The 19,202-nt window shown below is 48.0% G+C and overlaps 1 protein-coding gene across 8 annotated transcripts in view; it reads right to left on the reverse strand.

The window, feature by feature from the left end:
* Positions 1–54: 54 nt before the first annotated feature.
* RPH3A (rabphilin 3A) overlaps positions 55–19,202 on the reverse strand; it is a 253,672-nt gene continuing 234,524 nt past the window's right edge. For 7 of the 8 annotated variants that reach the window (XM_032431456.1, XM_032431452.1, XM_032431451.1 and 4 more), the window contains 8 exons: positions 19,065–19,139; positions 17,273–17,382; positions 12,838–12,964; positions 9,680–9,736; positions 8,814–8,968; positions 5,090–5,171; positions 1,955–2,051; positions 56–1,133 (listed from right to left, as the gene is read on the reverse strand). In XM_032431456.1, coding sequence (XP_032287347.1) covers positions 1,003–1,133; positions 1,955–2,051; positions 5,090–5,171; positions 8,814–8,968; positions 9,680–9,736; positions 12,838–12,964; positions 17,273–17,382; positions 19,065–19,139 — 834 coding nt within the window. In that variant the 3' untranslated portion in view covers positions 56–1,002. Of the gene's footprint in view, positions 1,134–1,954; positions 2,052–5,089; positions 5,172–8,813; positions 8,969–9,679; positions 9,737–12,837; positions 12,965–17,272; positions 17,383–19,064; positions 19,140–19,202 lie in introns of all 8 variants that reach the window. The other variant, XM_032431458.1, reaches the window with a different exon arrangement.

The raw sequence follows: 19,202 nt of genomic DNA on the forward strand, positions 1-19,202 counted from the left end.
GGGGAGGGGGGCAGCGCCAGTAGCTGCCCCAGCCAGGGACCCCGGGCTCTGCCACCAGGAGGCGTGGGCGGTGCTGAGAAGAGTGGGCCTAACTGGAACTGGGGAGGGGCCAGTTTGAGTTTGCTGGCCAAGCTGGGGAGGGGGTGAGGCTGGCTTAAGGTATTTTTTTGCTGTTGCTAATTTACCTTCTTAGAAAGAGGGAAAGGAGAGAGGCAGAGAGATGGAGAGGGACAGAGGAGTGTAAGGAGCTGAGAAAGAGTTTGATGGGGTGTAAGGTTAGGGAGAGGGAGAGGGAAGGACGGGGGATGGGGGGGCGCTAGAGAAAGGGTCTTGGGTTTTGCTAGGAAGCAAACAGATGGCATCCTGAAAGAGGGGGCTGCCAAGCCCCTTTATGTGTTCCGTGTGTCTATTTCTGGACGCATTTGGGGCCAGGAGGGTGCGTTCCTAGTCACCGGGGAGTTTAAACATGGTGGTCTGTTTTCCTGGCAATCAGGGGGTATGGTGTGGAGGGGCAGTGGGGGCCTGGATGCTCTATTTCTGCCCCAGTGCTGGTCCTTACAGCCTTGTTCCGGTCAGCTGACAGCTGAGGGTATACACAGACACGACACTGGAAACCAAGGGGGGTGTGTGTGTGTGTGTGTGTTCAAGGCCAGGAGGGTCTAAAAACAGTCCTAAATGATGAAGAACTTTTGCAGTTTTCCCAGACAGCTTGTTAAATTCTAGCCTCCTTGTAAAAATCTCTGCATCCCTCTCCCTCCCGCTCCATCCTAGAGGGACCAGAGAGGGGCTGCAGTCCGGGCCTGCACCACAGCATCGCAGATGGAGGAGAAAGGTCTTCGGCAGCAGTGCCCAAGGTCAGGGGGCACCTCAAAGGCAGGCGCAAGGAAGGAGAGGGTGGGAGAAGCAGAGAGAAGAGAAACCAGAGTGCGAAGGGCAGCTGGGTCAGGCTGGCGGGTGACCTGGCATGGGGTAGGGCATGGAGCCGGGACCTGGGGGCCCACCCTAATCGCTCGGCACGTGGTTCTCGTTCTGTAGCTGGTGCCAGCGCTCAATCTTCTTGTCCTTGTTTTTCAGACACTCGTACCAGTGTTTTAAGCGTTCTCCCTTGGCCGAGATCCCCAGCTGGCAGCCTCCTGGAAGACAAGATGGGGAGACAGAGGGAGGTGGTCAGAGTGGAGGGACGCATGGGACTCTCATTCTGGATCCAAATGTTTAGTTGGGGAAAAACCCCCACCAAGCAGGGACCCCTCCAGCAACCTGGGGTCCTTCTTTAGGGAGGGCTGTTGTTATGATGTTGTTATTACTCCTGGCCTTCTCTGTCTGCACACTAGCTACTCAAGAACCTGCCATGGCTCCCTATTGGAGCATTAAGTCGTAGCTTCACGGTCTCCTTTTTTTAAGACCTTCTGTAAGTCACCACCACACTCACAGAAACTTGTCTCCCACTACTTCTGGGTACCCCTTGTCTATTTCCAAAGGGTCAGCTTGGCCACCCTGTCCAGTCCTGCCTCCACACCTTTGCTTACGCTGTGTCCCTTGCCTGGAGTGCCCTCCCTGCTCTATCTTTAATGACTGATCTTCCTCATCATTTGAAGAGGAGCTGGGAAAACTAGAATCTTCTTCCAGGACTCGCAAATTAATTAAGGGGATTTCCTTTGCACCCTACTTTCTGAGGCCACAGACCCCACTCTCCTCTGTGATTTGATTATCCACTGGAGGTGATCTGTTCAGCAAATAACCAGTCATGACCCAATCACCCAGCTTTGTAAGCCCTTTCCTATAAAAGCATCCCCAAATTGGACCCAGATCAGTACTCCAGGTCCTGACATGGCGTTTGGACAATGCGGCCACCAAAAGACACGGAGTGCCCTGAACCCTCCAAGAGAAGCTTGGATCCTTAAGGCTCTTCTCTCCTGGGAGGATGGGCTTTTCTCTGGGAGCCAGGAGCACTCACCGATATAATCGTTGGACTTGCCGATGTCATAGTCCCAGACCGAGATGTCCAGGGACTTCTTTGCCAGGTCACCATGTTTGATGTCATAGAAAAACTCCTGGATGCAGCAGAGAAAGACAGGTGATTGGGAGGGTCCTGAGCCTTCAGCATCAGAAGCTAAGAGGCTGAGCCGGACCAAGGGGAGGCCCTTGAACTGGGCATCTGGGAGCAAGGGGGCCCTCCTGCTGGAGCTTTTACCCCAGGACTGACAATCCCCTTTCAACAAACACTCTGTATAACAAAGTCTCTCAAGCCCTGTAATTCACGTTTCAGTGACTCTCTAAAATCAGGAAGGCTGATGGGGTTTTTCTAAGACAGCTGTTCCTGGTCAGGTTTCCTTGAAGGCAAATGGCTGTGAATTCAGTCCTTCCATTCTGGTAGCTTCTGAAGTGGGTTTTCCTCTCTCCATCATTTAGAGATTAAGGGTAGTTGAGGGCACGGAGACTGACATGAAGGATAGGTGCTTAGGTTTCCAGACAATCTGACTTTTTACATAACTTTTCTGCCTAACTGTAAAATTCATTCATGTTCATTGTTAAAACAAACGAGGAAGGTAAAATAAAATCAAATAAAACCCAACCCCCAAAGCCTGTTATCTATCTAACTATACCCCAGAATAGCCGCTGTCAACATTCCCCATGTGCGACCACATTAATATATGTTTTAAAAAGTTAATATGAATATTAATTTGAATATTATATTAAACATGTGAATATTATATAAAGTATAACATGAATATGCTGCATTGTGACAGCCTTCTTTTCCCATTTTAGAACATACGGTAAAAAACCAACTTAGTGTGTTAGCAAATATCTTTCCGGTTTCATTTAATGCCTGTGTGGCTGTCCCTTAACCTAATGCCCAACAATTGAGTATTTAGGTTGTTTCCAACCTTCCACTACCATTAATGATATGATAAAACGCACCCTTGTAACTCAGTCATTGTGTAAATCCATGATAATTTATTTAGGATAAATTCTGAGACATGTATCTCTGAGTTTGTAAAGTTTTTTGGTTTTTTTTTTTAAAGATTTTATTTTATTTATTTGACAGAGAGAGACACAGCGAGAGAGGGAACACAAGAAGGGGGAGCGGGAGAGGGAGAAGCAGGCTTCCCGCCGAGCAGGGAGTCCGATGTGGGGCTCGATCCCAGGACCCTGGGATCACGACCTGAGCCGAAGGCAGACGCTTAATGATTGAGCCACCCAGGTGCCCCTGAGTTTGTAAAGTTTTAAGATAGAGAGCAGTGGATGTACACCATGATGCCATTTGTGACCAGTAAGAAAGCTGGCTACATACATACTTGTCTTGTATATTTATAAATCCTGGAAGTGGATAATATAGTTGCTTCAGAAGAAGAGAAGTAGGTGATAGAGGCTGGGAAAGGAGGAGGATTTTTGACTGGATACCCTTTGGTACTTTTGGAATTTTCAGCTATGTGACTGTATTACCTGTTCCTCAAATAAATGGCATTTAAATTTTAAAACGTTAAGGCTTTTGGAGCAGTTTGACAAACATCCCTTAGGAAGTTGGACCAGTTTGTTCTCTTACCCATGGTGTGTACATTTCCCCACAGGCTCACCAACACCGGGTACCAACATTTTACAATATTTTTGTGCCAGTTTGTGATGAGATCCGGTGTCTGGCCTTGTTTCGTATCTTCTCTATTGCTAATGAGGCTTATTGCTATTTGGATTTCTTCTTCAGTGACAGCAGTCGTTGGCTCCTTACTCAAAATTCAGGAGTCCGAGTTGGGACATTAGGGCTCCAGCTGAAGGACGGACCCGGGAATAGGATGCACTGAACTACTGGCCAGTGATGCTCTGAGCTCTGTTTACAAAGAACTTTCGCCATGCATGCTCATACGGGCACATGCATTTCAAAAGCAAAACAACACAAAGCACACTGTATTATAGTTTTCTTGGCCCACTTTCCAACATTTGGTAAAAACCAGTGCTAGCTGATTCTGATCTGACATCAGATCACTACATTCGATGGATATTTCTGGACCCCTAGTATTTGACAGCTTGTCAACAAATAACTGAAATCCAGGGGGACAGCATGAGATGCAAGGACACGTAAAGCCTGCAGGGGTTATAACACACTGACCCTTGAGGGATGACTAGGAGTCTGCCAGAGAGGAAGAGAGAGAGATGGAGGTCCAGGAAAAGGGAGCAGCAAGCGCAAAGGCTAAGAGATGTACCAAGGACCCGTGTGAAGTTAGGGTGACTTGAGGAGGGGAGTGCGAGATGGGGCAGGGGTGGGACGTGAGTTTGAAAGGGCTTGACTGTCACACTAAGAAGTTACGGAACCATTGCTGGGTTAAGCAACGGGGATGAAAAATTCAGATATGTTCTTTAGAAAGCTCATGCTTATGTGAGGATGGGCCGAACACAAGGAAGTGAGTTAGGAAGTCTACTGCAATAGTCCAGACATGAAATGCTCAAGTAACAGTGAGACAACAGGAAGGGGCACATTCAATGGGTATGTAGATAGTGGACTTGATGCCCAGGACAGACATGGGGAGTGAGGGAAAGAGAGAGGGCAGTGCCAGCTGGGTGACTGCTAAAAGGCATCACTACCCCTATTTATTTCTTCAAATTTCAGGACCACAGACTACTAGACATCGGAAATGATTTCATTCAATCTGTCTCCAAATGCAGCTTCTTCCTATGACACTGCTCATCTAGAGGCTTTTGTCTTGGGCTCGATTCCCTCTGGTGACAAGGAACTCATTACCTATCCTTTAGATAATTTAAGTGGATCTATGAGAGAAAACTTTTTTTTAAAAAAAGATTTTATTTATTCATTTTAGAGAGAGAGCATGACCAGGGAGCGACAGAGCGAGGAGGGAGAGGGAGAAAGAATCTGAAGCAGACTCCGCACTGAGCAGGGAGCTGACGTGGGGCTCGATCCCACAACTGCGAGATCATGACCTGAGCTGAAGCTAAGAGTCAGACGCTCAACTGACTATGCCACCCAGGAGCCCCAAGAGAAAACTTTTTTGATGTGCTTTGTAACATTCTAGTAGGGAGCTTGTTTCTCTCTCACACACAGGAAATATCGCAGAGCATGACAAAAGTGGGACAGCCTTACCTCATTAAACTCAGGATTCAAGGTTTTCTTCTTTATTTGAGTCTTGTGTTTGGCTTTCTTTCCCATGTCTGGTTTCAGCCAGCTGAGAGGAGACAGAGATGCTATTGTGGAGGAAGTTTAATGAATTAAGATCAGCCTCTTGACCCCAAAGCCTCCCTCCCATGTCAGGAGAATAATTGAACAAATCAGAAAGTGAATCAACATTAACAATGTGCATGAGAGCAGCTACAAGGCACTGTTCTAAGCACGTGCGGGGTATTTCATTCTCAACAAACCCTCGGTGGTAGAGCTACAACCACCCATTGCCCATGCAAGGAAATTGAGCACCCAGAGAAGTTGAGACATGTGCCTCAGATCACACAGCTGGGGACTCAACCCAGTGGTTGCCTCTGGAGTCTGTGCTCTTAGCTAGTACTCGGCCCCAATGGATCACATTGAAAGCCTGGAGAGCAGTGCCTAGAGTGCACGATTACCCTTTAGGTTGCCCCCAAGTCCTGGGGAGGCGGGGATTGTATAGACAGAAAGGAGAAGATGTAAATCTGATGACAATCAATCCTCCTCAAAACTGTTCAGTGGCTCCCCTTTGATCTCAGGGTAAAGTCCAAAATCCTTGATGTGGCTTCTAAGGCTCCATATGATCGGGTCCTTGCTCCAGCTCAGCATGCTCTTGTGTTATGCTCTTCATCCGACTCCCCATTCACTCTCCTTTCCACCCCAGGGCCTTTGCACATACCATTTCCTCTGCCTAGACAGCTCTTCCCCAGTGTAGGCACAATGCCTGGCACATAGTAGGTGCTCGATCAATATTTTCTGGGCAGATAAATAAAATGGGCCAGAAACTCCAAAGAGTTGGGACATTTGGATTCTCATTAAAGCTGTCACTAGCTGTGCAACTTGGAACCTAAGTGTAGCTTCGGCGTGCCCCAGTTTCCCAATCTGTAAAAGGGGCACTTTTTTTCCTCACTTACAGAACTGCTTTTGGGGATAATTTATTTTTATTGAAGCAGAGTGGACATGCAGTGTTACATTAGCTTCAGGTGTACAACCCAGTGACTTGACAAGTCGATACTTAAGCTGTGCTCACCACAAGGGTAGTCACCATCTGTCACCATGCAACACTACTGCAATGCCACTGATGATGTTCCCTCTGCTGTGCCTTTATCCCTGTGACTCATTCATTCCATGACTGGAAGCCTGTACCTCCCACTGCCCTTGAGGACAATTTTATTATTTTATTTTTATTTATTTATTTGAGAGAGAGAGAGCACACAAGCAGGGGGAGCAGCAGAGGGAGAGGGGGAAACAGGCTCCCTGATGAACAGGGACCCCCCCATCACCACCACCACGCCCCCATGTGGGGCTCGATCCCAGGAGGCTGGGATCATGACCTGAGCCGAAGGCGGACACTTAACCCACTGAGCCACCCAGGCGCCCCTTGAGGACAATTTTAAAGAAGGGACACAAAGGGGGGACTGAACGGTATGAAGTGCTGAGCAAAGACAAAGGGCAATTCTGATTTTAAAAATCTTAATTCGATCTTCGACTGATTAATGGCCTCCTGTTAGCTTTTCCACACGGGCCACCAGGGCAGCCGTTTTCCCGGTGACCACAGCAATGCTCCTTCTTCTGCAGGGATTGGGTGGATGGGAGAAGGGGTGGTAGGGAGAATCATTTAAGAAAAACAGTTTGCCTGTGGCTGGGATGTAACAGAGTGCAGGATAGCAGCCCATGAGCTAATTTTCTTTATTGGACCATATGAGAAAACAAAACCCAATTACTCCTGGAAATCAAATTCATCCCTGACTCATGTGTTCTTTTGTTCACTAAATCCTCATTCAAAGAAAATCCGAAGCAAAGTCCGCCCTGGCCTGATTTTGTAGCCATGACCTTAAGGGGAGCATTGCTTTCTATTACGAGAGGGAGTCGGTGGGAGGGAATGTCTCCCAGGCTGGAGGGAACATCAATAAACACTCTTTGCCATGAGTAGGAACAGCAGGGGTAGTGATTTAGAACCGTAATGGCAGATGCTTACTGAGCACTTACTATGTACCAGACCCCATGACAATGCTTCTCTCAGATCTCCAGCTGCAGGGGGCAAAATGGACTGACAAGGTGCTGGGCTCTGAATTCACCACTAAGTTCTCGCTGTGGCCGCGCTGGCCCTGGGTTCCCAGCCAGCACCTGGGCCAGCGAGGGCAGGAGGCAGCCCCGGTGGGAGATGCAGGCTTTGCGCTCAAGGATTCCCCATCACCTGCGCTGAAACTGCCTCAGAACTGTACTGCAATCTAAGATGCTTCCTGCCCAACCGTCCTCCCGGGCCCCTCCTCCTCCCCACCTGCTTTCCCTATGGTCCTCCTCTGGCTCCCTCTCAGTTTTTCTTCACAGGCATTTTCCCCCAATAAATCTCTTGCACATCTCATTTAGCCTTGGAGTCTGCTTCTTGGAGGGTAGAACCTAATGCCCAATAGCACTCTTCCCATTTTACAGATGAGGATATCGAGGCCCAGAGACGTGAAGGCACTAGCCAAAGGTCACAGGGCTAGAGAATACTGAAGACTATTGGCTCTTAAGATTCAAACCCAGGCAGTCTGGATCCAGAGCTCAAGCTTTCAATCATATCCATAGAAACACACGTTTAGCTGCCGCAAGGCAATGCAGAATTCTCTTGAAGAGCAGGCCAAATATTACTGTACCAGGCACATTTCTAATTGCTTTCTATATGATATCTTATTTGAGCCTTAAGCCTTGTGCCCATTCTTGGACATAAGTGGAGCCACCGTCTCCGTTATACCAGTGAAGAATCCGAGGCTCAGAGAGGTTAGGATAACTTGTTTATAGTTATACAGCGGCAGGGGGCAGAGATGGGAGTGGGACCCACGCCGGATTCAGTGATGGCCATGAGAATGTGCCAGGCAGACCTCCAGCTACAGCATCACTGACCGAGGCCCCAGCTGCTGCCCCTGGAAACCCAGCCATGCTCGTGCCACGGCCCTGTTTCTGGCTGATGACTGAAGGTGGCAGGAATATTAGGGTAGTCCTGCTCCTAGGAGCCCTGGGACTCGTCTGATGGCTGGTTTTGGCCTTGAGGACTCTGATGGCCTTGCTGAACTTGCATCCAGGCTGCATCCACTGGCCCCCGTCTCTCCCCTCTGCTCACGTGAGTGAGACTCGCATGGCGGTCTAGCAGGTCTCCCGTCTCCCTCACTCAGGCATTTCCACTAGTGAAGCCCTGGTCTGCTGAATCCCATCTTGGCAGCCTTCCAGAGGCTCTGGACTAACACAGATAACACGACTCTCTGCCTCCCCATGGTGGAGATTCTGGGAATAACCCAAAGTCTAAGGTCTTTTCTTTGAGCATTTCCAGATTACACTGGAAAAAGCTGGATTGCTTCTTTGGCGGCAGCGCTCTGGACTGCGGGACGGACATGTTGCTGATTCCAGGGGACTCCAAATGGGGTCACTGTAACCTTGCCGACTGCCTTTCTCCCATCGGAGGGGACAGAGCCACGAAGCTCCTCATATGGGCGAGCGACACACGAGTCTGACTGAGACTCCAGACTCATGCTCTAGCCAGTTCTGGGCATTGTCTAGCTGTGTGACCTTGGGCAGGCTCATTTCCCTCTCTGGGACTCAATGTGCAATGATCTTGGGGAAGCTCTCTGGTTCTCCCTTTGCAAGGATCTAGGACCCCCTTTGGGGTCCATTCACAGTCCCAATGACTCACAGCTTGACGAATGGATCTGAGTAGCCGTTGGCGTCCATGGCGGCCAGGTGCACGCAGCGTATGATGCCCACGATGAGGCCTCCCTGCTGTGTGCTGTACATGAGGGACACCAAGATCTTGCCACGTTCCTCTATGTCACCAATACGTTCCACCTGCTGCAGTAGCAGAAAAGAAAAGTAGGAGAAATGGGCCTAGGAAGGGGAGGGGGTCAGGCAACTGGATGGATGGCTAGTATTAGGGAGGAGCCTGTGGAAAGGAAGAGGAGCTGCCCCCCCCCCCCCAAGGACAGCAGATGCCCCCAGTCCCCAGTCTCCAGGGACCAGCAAGTGGTGACAGCAACACTGGTGAAAGTCTAAGGCACATGGGGGTGGGGGACTTTACTCTGACTTGGACATGGACAGAGCCCTGAGTGATCATAGGTGGGGCTGGACCCTGCTTCCACTCTGACTCAGCTCAGATTTGCCGGAGTCAACCAGGCTTCTCACAACTATAGTCCCTGGGGTCGCCTGAGGACCTGGGCAAAGAGCACAGATGTGTAACCCAACCCAGCCTCTACGTCACCACGGAGGGAGGGACAGTGGCATCGCTCTGGTCCTGCAGGACTGCCAGCAGAGCTTAGCCAACGAAGCAGGGGAACTCAAGGGTGCGTCCTGGGTGTGAGAGGGTGGCCCCCCCCAAGGTGGGGGCTCCAGGTGGGAGGAGCATCCACTTGGTCTCGTGTTCTAATGCCTCGGGCAAGGGTACCTCTCTCATGGTAAACTGACAGGCAAGTGGTTTTAGGAGAAAGAATAAGGAAGGGGCCAGGAGGGAGAGCAAAGGGAAATGGTGGACCCCAACTGTGGCTTCAATACCCGCTCAGTGCTCACCTCCTCCTCATAAAGGGCCATGCCTCGGGCTGACCCAGTGGTCCCGGCACGCTTCATCTAAGAGGAAGGAAACAGAAAGGAAAGATAACATGAGTCTATGAGGCTCATCTCCCTACATAAGAAGGACCAGAAAACCTCACCCTTCCATTAGCATCCAGAGCCATGAGGGTGGGTTCTCCAAGCTTCTGTGGCCTTCCAGCTTTTCCCCTTTTAGATAAAATTTATATAATGTTAACCATTGGACAGACCATGTTAATGCACACCAGCCTATGATGTAGGGTGTATTACTAACCCATTTTACAGATGAGAACACTGAGGACCAGAGTGGTTAAGCCACTTGCCCAAGGTCACACAGCCAACAAGTGGCAGAGCCCACCATACACAAAACAGTTAAGATTTCATCTGCTCTGGTAGAAGTGGCACAGGGGTCTTGGGGTCTGAGCCCCCAGGTACTTCTTGCCCTGTGGCTCCTAAGGTTCTTCTGTGGGATTCTAGTGCTCTGGGCAACACTATATGAAAACCACTGGCTAAGTCCAACCTCCCCACTTTAGGGATGAGGAAAACTGAGATCCAGAGGGGAGAGGAAGCACTTACGAGGACCCTGCCCTTGGTGGGGCACGTGGGGGTAGTTGGTGGTGGGAAGGTTAAGGGCAAAGAACAAAAGAAGATGATCAGCAGGGTCCTGTGGCTGCTCCTGGCCTCTGCCTGTCCTGCCACCTTCGTGCCTCTGGGGCTGGCGGCATCCCCCACAGCAAGATGCGCAAACTCAGGAGCTGAAAACCCAGGGGGGGTCTGGACACTGTCCTGACCAACTGGACTCACTGAGTGAGGGAGAGAAGAGGGGGCCTGAAGAAGCAGCTGTTACAGGCAAAGACCCAGAGGAAATGCCTCACTCTTAGGAATGTCTGTAAATGATTTATTTGGAGCCTGGCATTTGGTGTAAATTGCTCCTTGCAATTTTCCTTGTCGTGTCTTCCTCTTTCGCCTGTGCTATATAAATGTGGTGTGGCACACAGACATTCCATCCTCCGGCCGGCCCTCTGGTGGGAGGATGCTGCAGGATTTCCCCGCCTGCCCGCGACGGCGTCCCCTCGGGGAGCTGGCCTGCTGCCCAGGGGGAGCAGGTGCCCTGCAGGAGAGCTGGGCTCTGGCCGCTGCCTGAGAGCATAGCCACGGACTTGTGGTATGACCTTGGCAGCCTGCTCCCCTCTCTGGGCGCAAGGTGGCCCATCTCTAAAAGGGGCCGATTGGATTCTCTCCAAAATAGATTGCTGGGTCCTACCCTACCTCACTAAGTCAGGATCTCCAGGGAGATGCGCACAAATCTGAGTTTGTAAAGGGCTCGTTTATCTCCAGTTGAGACCTGCCCTTGCAGCCAGGGCTGCGCCACCATGGCTCACTATGCTGGGGTCCAAGCCGCCTCTGGTTCCCTGCGCGCCAGCCACGGAGAAGGAGGGGAAGTGAGGAGGCGTCTGGGCCGAGGCTCCTACTGCCGGCAAATTGCTGCTCACCAGACCGTGCCCTCTACCTAAGGGCTGAAGAAACCTCATCCTTACAGGCCGGGCACCGCGGCCTCTCCGTGAAATCAGACGTTATCAGAAATCCACTGAACTTTGGATGTACAAACTCCCTTTCCAGCGTCTGGGGCGGGCAATTGCTCAGGACTGCAAAACAATCTGCGCATCCAGAGTGCAGCTCTGGAGGCCTCCCTGCTGGTTCCTTCTGAAGACACCAGTCTGTGTGCTCTCCATGCCCAACGTGTAAGGACTGTGCCCAGACAACCAGCTAGCACGCCGCACATGTGGAAACGTGCTTAAGGCTCCACTAGGATGGAAAATGTTTCATTCTTTAAAAAAAAAAAAAAAAGTCTTCCTGTTATTGGTAGTTCTGAACGTTCGATATTTTTTCTTCCCTGGGGTCAAAAGGTACTAAGTAATGATTGCCAGTGGAAAAACAGGCGACAGAAATCAGGTATTGACAGTGTTTCTGTTTTCATTTGTTTGTGAATTTTTCACAAATGTGGGGACCTAAGGCATGAATGCAAGTCAGTATCTGTGGACACTTTTCAGCAGGTTCAACTTTATAACCATGATAAATAAACCTGCTACATTTTTTTTTTCTGGACAGTGCCAGCATTTGTTTTTTTTTTTTTTTTTAAACAAGGAAATTTCTTATCGATGGCAGCTAATTGGTGTTTGTGGCATTTTTATCATGCAGTGGGTCCCAGTGAATGGATGGATATTCACTATACTTTTCTGAGTTGTCCTGCCTGCAAATACCTGTTTTTAATGTTGTCTGTCTCTTGTGCTGTTCCTGTAAGTTGGTTATTAAAATACATTAAACTTTAAAAAATAGAAATAAAAATCTCCGGTTGATTCCGAGGTATGGCCCAACTGAAGAGCCTCGGTTTGGTTCCTGTTATTTTCCAAAAGGCGTGCACCACCCCTAGCAGTAACAGCTCCAATGCTTTATATGGGCTCTCACGTTAAGCCTTAAAAGACTCTATGAAGTTGGTACTTACTACATGATTCCATTTTGCAGATGAGAAAACTAAGGCCTAGAGAGGTTAAATAATTTGGCTCAGATGATATTATAAGTGGCAGAGCCTGAGATTCAGACCCAGGGAGTCTGGCTCCAGAGCCCATGCTCTTAAGCACTACTCGACCTTGCCTCCTGTTGATCTGCATGGTGCTTTATGAATTCGTGACCGACAAGCGGGTCAGGCAGAATTATTTTCCACGGTAACAATAGTTAATTTATGAGTGCTTACTAGACACTAGGTTCTGTTCTGATTCTATCTTTCATACAACCCTCCTCTGGCGCAGGTCCTGTTAAAACGCCCATTTTGTAGACAAGAAAAACTGAAGCTCAGGAGAGTTCAGACCCTTGGCCAAGGCCAGGGAACAGGAAAGTGGCAGAGCCGGGCTTTGAACCCAGGCTGCCACAGCACACTGCCCTTCCCAATTGCACTGAGGAGGATTGTGATGTCAGAAGTGACGCAGAACTGGGATGCAACCGCCACGCTCTGACCTGAAATCTCCCTCCTGCCTCTACTGTCGAGCACCCTGCAGATCTATCATCCCCTTTGCAGGCCCAGAGGAAGACCCCAGCCCCCAAACTCTTCTCCCCCATCGCATCCTTGGGGCTAAGGCACTCACCGGGATCACCCGCTCCAGACAGATATTGAAGTTCTTTTTCTGGTTGGGCTTCAGTTTCTTGAGTGAAAATCTGGTCTCACCGATAAACTCGTTATGGCCAAATTTGTCCTCATCACAGACAGAGATCCTGCGATCAACGTAAGGGGTGGGGAGAGAACGAAGAGCCCATATTGAGCAAGTATCATGTACCAAGAGCTATGATTGATACTGTCAGGGAATGTGTAATGTGCACAGGAATATTTCAATTTCCTATTTACTGAGCACTAGGCCAGCTACTTTATGTTCCTTCTTTATTGTGGTGTAACTTACAAGCAGTGATGTGCCCACATCTTAAATTTACAGCCTGCTGAATTTTTGCATATGCATACATCGATGCAACCACCACCCAGATCAAGATATAGAACATTCTGGCTCCTGGAAGACCTCCATGGTCCCTCCTAGTCATGACCTCCCTTAATGATAACCACTCTCTTGGCCTCTGGCAAGATTCATATTGTCTTGTTTTGGACCCTCACATAAGTAAAATCAGATGGCATGTCTTCTTTTATGCTTGGCTTCTTTTGCTCAGCATTATGTTGGTGAGCTTCATCTGTGTCTTTAGTAATGTGTCCTTTTCACTGCTGTATAGTATTCCATTGTGCAACCATACCGTAATATTTCTGCTACGGATAGACATTCGGTTTTGACCAATTTCTAGCTTTGGGCTATTATGAACAAAGCTGCCCCAGAACATTCCTGTCTGAGTCTTTTTGCATGCACATGGATCTATTTCTACTGTGTATCTTGCTAGGGGTGGAAATGCTGAGTCACGGGCTACACCTAAGTTTAGCTTCAGTAGAAACTTCTAGTTTCCCAGACTGGTTCCACCCATTCTGCCCCCACCAGCAAGCCACGCTGGTTCTGGTTGTTCTTCATTTTTGCTAACTTTGATTTTGTCAGTCTTTAATTTTAGTCTTTCTGAGGGAGCAATAGTATCTCACTGTAGTGTTAATTTTTAGTTCCCTGGTGATAAAGGAATACTTTTATGGCCATTTGAGCATCACCTTTTGCAAAGTTAGGCCAGGAACTTAGTTAACCTCTCGTCCTTTAATTTGTTCTCCCAGCAAACATCTGAGTTTCTCACTTTAGAGTGAAGACTGGGGCCCAGGGAGGTGGAATAATTTTTCCCTGGTAAGAGGCAGAACTGGGATTTGAATCCAGGTCTCTGTGAATCCTCAAACACTATATTGTCCTTTGTTATCTACTTTGCACAGCAGTGAGTAGAAAGAGGTACACACAGAAAGGGCAGGTCATGGAAAGGTCCCTCAGGAGGCCAAAAGGGCCAGTCACGGCATGATCATTCATCCTGACATATACCAAAGGGGAAGAAGGATGTGTCCCCCTGAGGCATGGGAGGCAGTCTGGGGGCCAGGCAGGGACCAACAGCACCTTCCCCCTTGGCCATCAACATTTGTTAAACAATGTTCAAAGCGCTGGAGGGCCAGAGCACCCTCATGGCTGAGTCCCACAATGTTTAGGACTGGAAAAAGAAGTTGTCTCTACTTGGCTGGTGAGCATGTAACCAACCCCGTCCCTCTGCAGGGCCATGTGTCTCCAAAGACTTAATAATCATCATTTCTGACCTAATAATGCCAGTTCTAGGAATTTATTTCAAAGACATAAGAAGTACAAAAATATTTAACTACAAAGATGTTTATCACCGTATTGTTTCTAGTTGTGAAAAAACAGAAATAACGTATGTATTCTATAATGGGGGACTACTTAAGAAAAATCATGAGATAACCATAAGAATATAACTGTATAGGTGGAAAACAGTGTTGTAATGAGTCATCAGGGAAAGGCAGAACCATAATGCAACACCACTACACACCCACCAGAATGACCAGAATGACCAAGTATTGATGAGGCTGGAGGAACAGGGACTCTTGTACATTGCTGGTAGGAGTGTCATCTGGTACAATCGCTATGGAAAATTGTCAGTTTCTACTAAAGCTGAGCATATACATACACTATGATTCAACCATTACACTCCTAGAAGAAAAGCATGCATAATACAATGTCACTAGAATGTTCCTAGCAGTACTATTATAATAGCCCCCAAATGAAAACCAACCAACTGTCCCTTAACAGTTGAATGGATAAATAAAACTGTGGTACAGTCACACAATGGGATAGTAAAGAGCGACAAGATGGGGCGTCTGGGTGGCTGAGCATCAGACTCTTGATTTTGGCTCAGGTCATGATCTTGGGGTCATGGGATCGAGCCCCACATCGGGCTCTGTGCTCAGCAGGGAGTTTGCTTGGGATTCTCTCTCTCCCTCGCCCTCTGCCTCTTGCTCTCTTTCTCTCTCTCTCTAAAATAAATGAATAAATCTTAAAAAAAATAAAGAGTGACAAGAATCCATAATCTACAACTATACACAACAACTTGGGCAAGTATCACAAATACAATATTAAGTGCAAAGACAGAAAAGAGTCATGCTGTACCATTCCGTTTACGTAAAGTACAAAACCAGACTGAGTTCATTGTCCTTTAGAAGTTAGGGTAGTGAATACCCTGAGGGGAGGGTCCTCATTACAGGGACAGTACCGGGGGAAGGGTGTCTGTGGTCTGGGAATGTTCTGTTCTCAGACCACAGTGTGTTCACTTTGTAAAAACTCATCAATCTGTGCAGTTTTTAGGTGTGCATTTTTCTAAATGGCTGTTACCCTGCAATAAAAATGTTTACTTAAAATAATAGTGTAGCTGGCAGGAATATACGTGGAACGCCAATTTGAAAAGCGGTTTGTATGACTTGTAAAAAAACAAAAAACAAAACATCTACTATGATCCAATAAACGCTCCCCTTTGGCTTCTACCCTAAGGAAACACTAGTATGTACACAAGGAAGAGTAAAGGATGCTCGTTGCAACTTTGTAAAAGAGAGAAGCTGGAAACAACCTAAACGTCCTTCCACTGGACGCTGGCTGAACACACTGATAAACATTTACATAAAATTTAAAACAGACCTGGGCATCTGGGTGACTCAGTCGGTTAAAGTGTCTGACTCTTGATTTCGGGTCAGATCGAGCCCCGTGTCGGGCTTTGCACTCAGTGGGGCATCTGCTTGAGATTCTCCCTCTCCCTCTTCCTCTGCCCCTCCTTGCTGCTCACGCTCATGCTCTCTCTCTAATAAATAAATCTTTAAAAAAATTTAAAAACATGCCAGACAATACCATCATTGTTTATAGATACATAATCATGTAGCTAAAGTATAAAACATGCTTGGGAATGACACCCATAAAATTCAGTGTGGCGTTTAGCCCTGAGGGGGAAAGAAGAGAAGGAGGGGATGGGGGTGTACGAGAGGAGCCTCAATCTGCATCTGCAATGCTTTCTTTCTTGAACATAATAACAATTTAAAAAGCTGAAGCACATACAGCAAAATATTAAGATTTTTCTAAAAGACTGAGGGTTGACTTTATGGATGTTTGTCTTATTATGTTTACACTTTTCTGTACCTTTGTAATATTTAATTATAAAACATTTTTAAAAATTTGAGATAAACCATTCTGTGTAATACTCTGAAGCAGTCAAATATTAGGCAGATCTAAATGTCTTCCCATGGCTCTAACTCCAAAATATAGTGTTAAGAAAAAAGGCAAGTTGCAGATCTATACAGCATGATACGCTCTATGTTGTAAACAGTAGTAGGAATATACATACACTCACAGAGGGAGGAAGCAGACCCAGGCTGGTGGAGGGGACTAACATTTATTTTTTTTTAATTTTAAAAGAGATTTTATTTATTTATTTGAGAGAGAGCAGGAGAGAGAGATCAGGAGAGAGAGTGAGCAGGGGGGAGAGGCAGAGGGAGAGGGAGAAGCAGACTCCCCGCTGAGCAGGAAGCCTGACTCAGGGCTCGATCCCAGGACCCTGGGATCCTGACTGAGCCGAAGGCAGATGCCTAATGGACTGAGTCACCCAGGCGCCCTGGGGACTAACATTTAAAAGGAGCTTTGCCTGCTCTATAAGTTTTTTTTTTTAAATAAGAAAAGTGTATTTACTTATTACTTACATAATTTAAAATGCAGTTTAACAAAACACTGTAGAAGAATATGAAATGGCATCAATACACTGTTAAGTAAGAGAGGCTAATTAATTATTAGAATGGTCTGTTTTTAGAGTACTTAATTTTATAAGAAATGTTTGCACACATACGTAAATACACACGCACAAATACATACACACACAACCTGAACATCCAGACACCAAAACAAGAGTTTTATTTGCCTGTATTTTCAAAAGTTTCTACCAGAAACATATGTTGTTTTTGTAGAAGTAAAAAAGAAAGAAAAAACAATGCAGCTATATTTTCAAGAGCGGCCTCTGGTAGCTATGCGTCTCAATCTGCCCGGCCTCAGCCCCCTCTCTGCCCACTTGCCCGGCAGGTACCTGAGGGTTTTCCTCTGCATGTCCTCGTCTGTGATGCCATGATAGACAAGGGTCTCATTCCAGATGGGGTTCCGGGTGTTCCGCAGAGTTTTTGTACGAAGCTTGTTGGACTAGAGCCCAGAGAGATGGACAGACACCTGCCTTGGTGGGAAGCCAGCCCCGCAGCCCCATCCTTTGGGTTGACATGGGGTGTGTGGGTGGGAGTGGGTGGGTGATGTAGGAGTCCACTCCTCTTACAAGCGTCCGGGGGCTCAGTTGCTCCCAAAATGCATGCTCTCAGTGAGTGGAGGGCATCCCCAATGCTGGCTACAGCCATCATCAATGCTGGACACTGGGCCACCCACCCTCCATGTGCTGGGCCCTCTCTTTGAACTTTCCATTAAGATTAGAAAGCATGAGAAAAAAATATGATTTATGGCCAGAAAGGCAGAAATAAAGAGTCACCCACTTATAAGCAGTGAAAAAACAATTTCTGGGGGTACTGAAATGGTTTCTTCTGTCTCCCCAAATAGCATTCTCCATGCCTGAAAGTCCTTAGGGGACAAGGTTTTCATTTTACTCTAAGAAAGACAGCGAAACATGCACTATATCCACAAGAGGTGGCCTGGTAGCAAATCTAATTCATACTAACATGTAAATGACTCACTGGACGCTTTGGCAAAGCCAGTTTGGATTTAGGCGTGAGCAAAGAAGAGAGTCTCGAGGAGAAAGAAGCAAATGTCACTGGGGGGTTAGAATGAGTAAAGCCAGTTTGGATTCAGGCGTGAGCAAAGAAGAGAGTCTCGAGGAGAAAGAAGCAAATGTCACTGGGGGGTTAGAATGAGTAGTGGCCAAACACTTCACAGTTTGGCCATGGTCAGGTGAGGGACTCTCCTTTCTTGATCCAAAGAAAGAAAGAGTGAGAGACAGTGTGTATGTGAATACACACATGTGTGTCCTCTTTGTGTTATGGGGCATATTTCATACTTGCAGAGATTTTTAACAGCCATTTTCCCAAGATCATGCAACCAAGTATACAGTCATTCTTGTTTCCCACCCCCACCCCCACCCCCCGCAAGCTTGGCCCATGTGGAAGCAAAAGCAAGGCTCAGGAAGCAGACTTCCTGGGTTCAAACATTAGCTCCACTGCTCCCCAGCTGTGTGATTTGGAGAAAGTTACTCAACCTCTCTGAGCCCCAGTGTGCCATGCATGTCAAATTAACACAACAAAGCAGAAAATAAACTCCAAGAAAGCACCCTTTCATGTCTAGCCATGTGCTCTGAGTGGGTCCATCCAAAGAGAGGAGAATTAACTCCATTGTCCTTCCCCAGAGCAAGGTAGTAGTAAGCAGGTGAGTGAGCTGGAAGGGGAGAGAAAGGTGGGCGGGGCAGTAGTGCATTTTCACTCAGTAACAAGCATTTTCTCAAGTGCTTAGCACCACAGCCTAGAGAGAGGAGAAGCGTTTGGTTGGGACATAAAGTGAGTGGGGGAGGCGAGCCATGGTCAGCACTGGGGACGCACTGAAGGTATCTGAGCAGGTGGATGGCATAACTGGGGCTTCTGCTTCTCTCCTGGCCTTCGGCAGCTCCCTGGAGCCTACATTTCTGGGCTGGAGAAACGGGCAGAGTGCCTGCCCCTCAAGGAAGAGTAACTCCTGGTCTACCCCTCACCCCTTGCAAGGACTTTGCCACTCAGGGAGGAGGGGAGTTTGGGGCCAGATAGGGGGCCTATTTCAGGCTCTGAGCTGGGAACCTTGGGTGCCTGCCAGGGCCCATGTGCCCAGCCTGCCGAGAGGCCCAGGCCATATGGTACCTTGCTGGCTCCCGGCAGGAGATGCAGCTTAACGTAGGGATCAGCCAAGCCGTTGGAATCCATGGGCTTCAGTCCCTGCAAGAGAAAAGGCAACAGCATGAGGGCCTTGGGAGGGCCTGGCGCTCAACTGTCACAGGC

The sequence above is a fragment of the Phoca vitulina genome, unplaced genomic scaffold (assembly GCF_004348235.1).
Source record: "Phoca vitulina isolate PV1807 unplaced genomic scaffold, GSC_HSeal_1.0 scaffold46, whole genome shotgun sequence".
Lineage (NCBI taxonomy): Eukaryota > Metazoa > Chordata > Mammalia > Carnivora > Phocidae > Phoca > Phoca vitulina.